The sequence below is a fragment of the Fulmarus glacialis genome, unplaced genomic scaffold (assembly GCF_000690835.1).
Source record: "Fulmarus glacialis isolate BGI_N327 unplaced genomic scaffold, ASM69083v1 scaffold4638, whole genome shotgun sequence".
NCBI lineage: Eukaryota > Metazoa > Chordata > Aves > Procellariiformes > Procellariidae > Fulmarus > Fulmarus glacialis.
Genome location: NW_009226188.1, coordinates 29,249 through 36,437, shown reverse-complemented (window position 1 = coordinate 36,437; position 7,189 = coordinate 29,249). Strand labels below are relative to the sequence as shown.

Below are 7,189 nucleotides of genomic sequence, written 5' to 3'. Positions count from 1 at the left end.
GGCCTCCACTCTTGGCGGCGGGAAGATGCTCCTCACGCCCTGGGTGAAGGGCCATCTGTGTGGGTACTGGTGGCATTCCTTCTCTCGTGTGTGTGCCCGTGGCCCCGGGTGTGCAGTGCGTTTCCCCAGGGTCTGGGCTGCCCCCTCTGGCTCCCCGGCTCTGCGTGGGCTGGGGGTGGTGCCGTTGTTGGATTCCAGCCTAACACCCTCGGTGATGTTTGTGGCTGGGGGCCCGGGGGGGATAGTTGGATAGATGGTTCTTCTCTCTTTGATTTCTTGCATTTCGTAGGTGTAGCTTTCACCAAGTTAGCCTCTTTTTTATAGTTAGATTATTTGGCTAAAAACATTGCACTGTTTGTTCTGCCTGATACCTCTGCAGGTGGGAGGCGTTGCTGCTTTTTGAAACTACTACCGCTTGCCTTTCTGTCACCCGAGTGGTTTGTTTCAGCTTTTGTCAGAAATATCAGCTGGGTTAGTGTAAGGAACAATATAGATTCAGATCACCTCATGCAAGTCATGTAGGCCGTAAATAAAAAGTGCTTAAGGAAACAGTTGAGTTCAGACAGTAATTTTCACAGGGAAATGATGATTGCCCTACAGCCATGTTACTGCTATCTGATACAGTTGAAATCATAAGTAAGCTAAATTCCAGAAAATAGCTTGTTTTAGCTGGCGGACTGAGGCACAGATTTTCTTCGTAGCTTGTTGCAGTAAACCTAGCAGATTTTTTAAAAATACGTTTAGCTTTTTTAGTTTGTCTTCTTGCTCTTACACCTTTGCTTTTTCTATGTTTTTTTCTGCTTTTTAACTAGAGAGAGAGAGAGAACATAATCCTTTCATCAGATGAAAGTGCTCATTTTCCGTAAAGTTCACCTCTCATTTCTATTTTTGAAAAAATAGACAAAGTGAAGTCTTAGCGGATGGCATTTTCTCAGTCTTTGGATAATTTTTTTTCCTGTACCCTCTCCACTTCCCCCTTAGGTTTCTCACTCTCCTTCCCCCAAGTGTGGACATTAGAACTGGATGCAGTAGCCTAGTATCTGTTTCATCAATAAAATATGCATATAAAAGTTGGTAAGCCTTTTTGTGCATTTCCTTAGCATTGCATTGGGATTTAATATTGAATTGGCTATGATGCCTAGCTAATTTTTTTGACTATTATTCAGCAACTGCCTTTTAGCATATGTTGTAGTTCATGGTCCTTGTTTCTGGACTTAGAAGACTGCATTTTCTTGTATTAAAGTGAAATTGAAGTGAAATTTATGAAGAATGGGTAAGTTGTATCTGTGGTCATCTTGTGGGCTTGGTTGGGTTTTTTTTTTCCTACCTGGTTTTGATGATCATAAAGGTAAGTGGACCTTGCATGTTTACTGGCCTACCATTTTCCATAAACTAAAATTTGGAAGCTAAATTTTTGCAGCTTTTTTAACCTATTTTCCAATAGAAAGCTGTGAAGGTACTCTTTTAAGAAACTAATTTATGTGAATTACTACTGCAGGAATTTTACACATTTGACTAAATAAAAATTATTTTCTGAAACCAGCATTGTGGATGTTAATTCTCATTGTAATATTAATTCTGCTAATGCCTTTTATACACTTGGTACCTGTTACCTTCTTTCCTATGGAAAAGGCACTTGAAGTTTAACTCTGTGGGGAGCTTTACCAGTGAGGAAAAACCTTTCTTTCAAACCATCCTGCCCTCATGCAGGGATTCATGTCTGGATTGTTTAGAACTGCGTGAAAAGAATCTGATACTCTTTATTCTGCATCAGTGGGGCAGAGTAAGTCGAGAGCAACGCTTTTGTTATTTATCCACAAACCAACAGCTGCACAAAAGGAGGGCAAAGAGTTCATACCGGGTCTGAGTGCAGATATAATGAGTTTGCATATGCTTGTGAAGTTTTGTGTATTTAGTGTATGGAAAGTGGAGGGACCAGTTATTTTTGGAGCTGCAACTTTTTATTTTTCTAAACCTCTAGGAACTGATGTACTCCAGTCCTCTAGGGCTTTGTCAGTTAGGTGTATGCAAGAGTTGTGATTGTTTCACCTTCTGTGTATATTATGCTCCACTCTTCTGCATGAAATGTTCTCTAGATTATAAGCTTTCCAACGGTTTTTTAAAATAATATTTTAATAATAGTATCTTTTATGAAAATATTGTGCCATTTGTTTCACTTAATTTATGTTGCATTACTAGTAAATTCTTTCTTCGGTGGGGGATACAACTGTGGAGCATAAGGAAATATCTTTTGGTTGTATGTTACCAAGTTGAGGAAATCTGAATGTCGTCTTCAGTATGTTTGAAGAAAATACCAGAGGAAGCAGTTTTCCTCCCTGTTTGCAAAACAGTGCCCTTTGTGAATTGGGCCACGTGAGTCTTGCCCATTTTTTTATGATGTGGCAGACAAATTAAAAGGAAATCTGGAGATGAAGAGGTTAAGTTAAAGACATGTAAAAATTTGTTACGTACAGTGGAGGGAGCCCAATTGGAAATGTAGCAAACTGAGTTCTGGCATGTGTTTTCATTGATTTTCTGCTCTAATTGTCTGCTGTGACCATAACTGCTACGTATCCAATCAGTCTTGTAAAACTTTATTATAAACCCACAGTGATAGATGATGGCAACTGAAAAACATGAAATTTTGTTAAATTTAAAATTATGATCTCTTGCTTTGGAAGTGATCTGTTGACTCTTTTGCTATTCTAGAAAAGTACTGTCTGATTTGATCAAAACGTTTAAGTTTAATGCAGAGTCTGGGTTTCGGGATAACTTCCAATAAGTCAAATGAAGAAGTACAACTATTTGAAATAAAATAATTCATTAATTTCTTAAAGAATAGAGAGCTAGTTGTTAAATGTCGTTAAATATCCAATGTTTTCATTTAGTTGTCTACCTTCACAGTATTTCAGCACATGCAGAGTAGAGTTTGGAAAAAATACAGAAACAGTACATGCAGCCTGTTACAACTTCAGACATTGTTTTCGTTTTAGAACTTATTCTTGAAGTTAAGAAATAACTGTTCAGCTCCAAAAAGTATTTATCAGTTTATGTAGTATAATTGATATTACATTAAACCATTTATCTTACACAGTATAAAGTTCCCATAGAACCTAAAAGCTGTGTGACAAATACAGAAGTTTATGCCCAATACTTCATGGATTGATGCTATTCCAAAACATGGAAAGCAGTCTTTTCTTGTTTAAATACATCTAGCTGTATATGGCTAAAAACCAAAATGCTTCAGAGTTTTTCAGAAACATCTACATTTTTGGTTAAAAGGTGGCTTCAAACACAATATATTTAAGGAACTATAAAGATAAGAGGAGAGTTCATATTTAAAGTTTGTATACTGCATACTAGCTATAATCAAGGATTTTAATTTCTGAACTTGGTAAAAAGGAGAGCATGTAACGTTTCTTTTTCCTATGTTTGTGGATGGCAATCACAAGAAAGGAATGCAAAAGGCTACATAGCTTTTTGAAAGAACCATAAACCAGCTTAACTTGATGGGTAGTAATAGGGTAGACTCCAGATTCTATGAGAGAAGGTGGGAAACATGCTTTGTGTGGTTTTGTCGACATAACTTGAAACTGTGGGGATTTCATCTTTGTCCGATTTGTTAGAACTGTCTCCATGCAGGCTGACATGTTCAGAGCAATTTGTATTGCATGCATCTACCAGTTGGTCTTGTTGGTTTTCTCTCTCAATGGTAGTAAGAAAATCTTTTAAAACTTGCTTGAATATGTAGACTATTTCCCACGGTAAAACATCATTTTCTGCCAAAACTTCACGAAATCTAAAAACAAACAAAAATTGAAATCTAGTCATCATCACTGAAAACTCTTCTGTTTCCTCTCTGGTCTTCTGAGGGGAGCGGAAGGACGAGGAAATGACTTCATTCTGGTGTCATTTATTCCTTGCTGCCACATTTCCCCACACACCTCCCCAAAAAGATTATAAGAGGAAAAGAGTTCTAACAATGCACTGGATGTGGTCCAGCTATTATGAGGATTGAAAGCTATTGTTATTTGGGGTTGGTTGTTTTTTTCTTTTTTTGGCCCATCTGGTTAACTTGATTTAAACTGACTTTACCCTTAGGTATATTCTGGGCTTTAAAAGGCACATAGGCTTGTTCTGTCATTTCTACGTGTCCCTAGAAAATGTATTTAAAATACAGGCATAGGAGAATTTTTCTTTGTAATATGTGGGTTTTTTTGTTTGTTTGTTTTTTAAAAATGGGATTTTTTTTTTTTTAACACTGATTTGCTAGTTTTAGAAGCTTTCAGGTATTTTGGACAGTGGGGCTGGGTTTCTCCATAACAGTGCATTGCATTAGTGCTTTAATTTGATTTTTGGTTATTGGGTCACTATTTAATAAATATTGTGGATAACTAACAGAGGAAAAACTGAAAGTGTTGAGAGGTCACATGTTTAAGCATGTGAGACTTCCCTTGTTTTGGATTAGTCCAGGAAAATCCTGATTAAAAACTTCCTTCAAGTATAACGTGTTAAAGTAAAGGTGTAATATCTAAAACATCTGTAAAAATGTGTCCCAGTTGCTGGTCATTGTTACTGTGGAAGAAAGATCAGAGCCAAATACAAGCTTGTATTAGGTAGAAGAAACATCTTACTTATGATAGAATACTCAAAGTTAGAGAAATACGAAACAATTACCTGCTGAGAACAGTTCCCGTTTGGTAAGGCTGGATTTGTGAACACAGAACTTCAAGCTGCCGTTGCTCAGTAGCTGGAATTGTTGCTTGAGGGTTTTGGTAGTTCTTCAGCCAGTTGTAATCCATGCCAGTCTTCTGGACTTTTTGTTCATTTTCAATCTCTTGCACTAATCTTTCACGCTCTTTCAGGTGCCATTTCAATTCCCTCAGTAGGGTTTTTGTAACTAGTTCTGATCCAGGATATCTTGTGCATTTGTAGGAATCATTTTTTGACCACTTCATCCAGCCAAAAAGTGGCATTTTTAAGCTGTGAGGGGAGAGGAAAAAAATTTTGCTTATTTCTGACCGACCGATAGTATTTATACCTGTAGGCTTCCTTCTTAGCAGCTGAATGTTTAAAGGAAGCTTTATAATGATTCTAAAATATTTTGCAGTACAATATAAGTAGTGATAACAATAATTGCCAAGCCATAATTAAATCTGACAAGCCTTACATTTTATAGTATTTTCCTTCTGTTTTCTGAGTTAACATAACTATGTGAAGTTTACAGTATTTAAAAGTGCACATCTATCATTTTGGAAATATTTCATTTTTTATTCTGGTACTATATATGGTTTAAAAAAAAAAAACAAAATACCAACTCTTTTTTTTCCCCCCAAACCAAACCAAACCAAAAGCCCCCACAGAAACCCAAAACCAACCGAACAAGAAACCTCCCCAAAACAAAACAACAAAAAAACGCCCAGCAAAATGCAAAACCCCAAACCTCCAAAATTGGAAGTAACACCTACATTTAACAAGTGATTAAATAAGTGCTGGAACTCTGAGGGATCTGTTTTTAAAACTTCTGTATAAATTTTTGTTTTAAATAAATTCTTGCTTACATAACCTGGAAACAGGAATCTGGTGGAATAGGCTTTTAAATTGCAGTTTGTTACAAATCATGCAGACACGAGCATACAAATTGGAATAAAATAACATAAATTACCTTTGCAGTTGTCTGTGAATAGTGTTGTTTCAGGTGAGTTTGCTTGAAGGTCTCTTATTCTAGCATATCCTGTTTCCAGGCTGTTACTACTGCTGGAAGAAAACAAGTTTTTTTCTTTTGTCCTTTTTTCTTTTTTTATTTTTTTATTTAATTTACTCAAACTGTGCTTAAAAAAATGACTTTCTGTACTGAATATGACAGTTTAAGTTTTTCTGCTTTTAAGGTTCTTTTTCATCCTCTGTACCAGAGAGAAGTAGTAATCCATTTAACCTAACATGGTCTCTCAAATACTTTCCACAAAGTCCATTAAGATCTCCTACCTTTGAATTGAGTTCTGCTGATGGCAGCAATTTAGAAAAAGACGGTAACAATTTCAAATGCTTGTTGCTAAATCCATCCAAAGGTATTGTTGGTAGCGAGATGAATAATGATAGTCTGAAGCAACTACAGACGTGCTTCTAGCTAAAGTTAAGGCTGTCGCATGATGTGATGCTTGGCTGTGCATCGCTGTAGGTCACAGTTTAGGGCTGTATTTTCATGCCTGTAGAGTGCTAAAAATAACTATGTTTTATCATCAAACTAAACTTTCAGGCCATTGAGATGCTGGAAGACTTTTCTTCCATTAGAGGGGAATCAGGCTGTTCTACTGTCATTTTTAAACAGCTAAGAATAGTCTTTCTCTAGTAAAGATCATCTAAAGCCTTTGTTAAGTGAGTGTTGACAGAAAAGAGCTATTTGACAGTTGCTCAGGATTTTGTGGCTATATTAAATACTTCTTGCAGATGAAATTCATCAGTCTCATGGTACTACACTTTTTCATTACTCTGCATAGCTGTTAACATTTTTAATTAACGTTTCAAATGTGTTTAAAGAAGCCAGTCTGTAACACCTACCGTGTGCCATGAAAGACACATTAATCTAATTAAAAGAATAGAATGATAAAGAGATGCAAATTGAGGTCAAACTGACTTAAAAAGCCCAGAATTGTAAGTCTTACCATAGACTTTGCTTCTCTCTCAACTGGCTGTCAGTTACCTGCTCCCTCTTTCCTTGATGAGTATTTTGAGCATATCCGTTTTTAAGATTCATTTTCAGGGATGGCATTGTGCATACTAAAGGTCGCTGAAGCAGCCATTTTCCGTTCCAGTTATCTGGTCTCTCTTCCTATTAATCTAAACAGTAGGCATGGTGTACGAAATGCCCTCTCTTCTGCTCTTTCTAGTTCTAATGACTGTCTTTGTTCCTGTAAGTATTTTTTCATTCCTACTTTTTTGCCTCCACTGGTGTGTTGAACTGTTGAGAGAACAAGGGTTCTGTAAATTTGTTCTAGATGTCATACGACATAAAGGGTGACGTGTAGGGCTGTTATTGAAGTTGATATTACTTATACATTGGAAAAATTCGACTGTCAGTATTAATCCTCTTCAACTGGAAGGTTTTCACATTGCATTGTATGTGGTACTATGAAAAAGGAAGGGAGCTAGGTTTATGATGGCAGAACTGTCCTGACAGATTTTCAGATGA

At 36.7% G+C, this 7,189-nt stretch overlaps 1 protein-coding gene across 2 annotated transcripts; it reads right to left on the bottom strand.

Annotated features, from left to right (window-relative positions):
* Nucleotides 1–3,343: 3,343 nt before the first annotated feature.
* On the bottom strand, nucleotides 3,344–6,885 carry RD3L (retinal degeneration 3-like). Of its 2 annotated transcripts, none has more exons than XM_009582720.1 (4): nucleotides 6,663–6,701; nucleotides 5,666–5,751; nucleotides 4,678–4,983; nucleotides 3,344–3,799 (listed from the first exon to the last, which is right to left on the bottom strand). In XM_009582720.1, the coding sequence occupies exons 3-4, from the start codon at nucleotides 4,974–4,976 to the stop codon at nucleotides 3,502–3,504; spliced, it is 597 nt and encodes a 198-aa protein (XP_009581015.1). In that variant the 5' UTR covers nucleotides 4,977–4,983; nucleotides 5,666–5,751; nucleotides 6,663–6,701; the 3' UTR covers nucleotides 3,344–3,501. The 2 variants fall into 2 exon arrangements, with proteins under 2 accessions (XP_009581015.1, XP_009581014.1); XM_009582719.1 differs by having other exon boundaries at nucleotides 3,502–3,799; nucleotides 5,666–5,754; nucleotides 6,663–6,885.
* Between the last annotated feature and the right edge of the window lie 304 nt (nucleotides 6,886–7,189).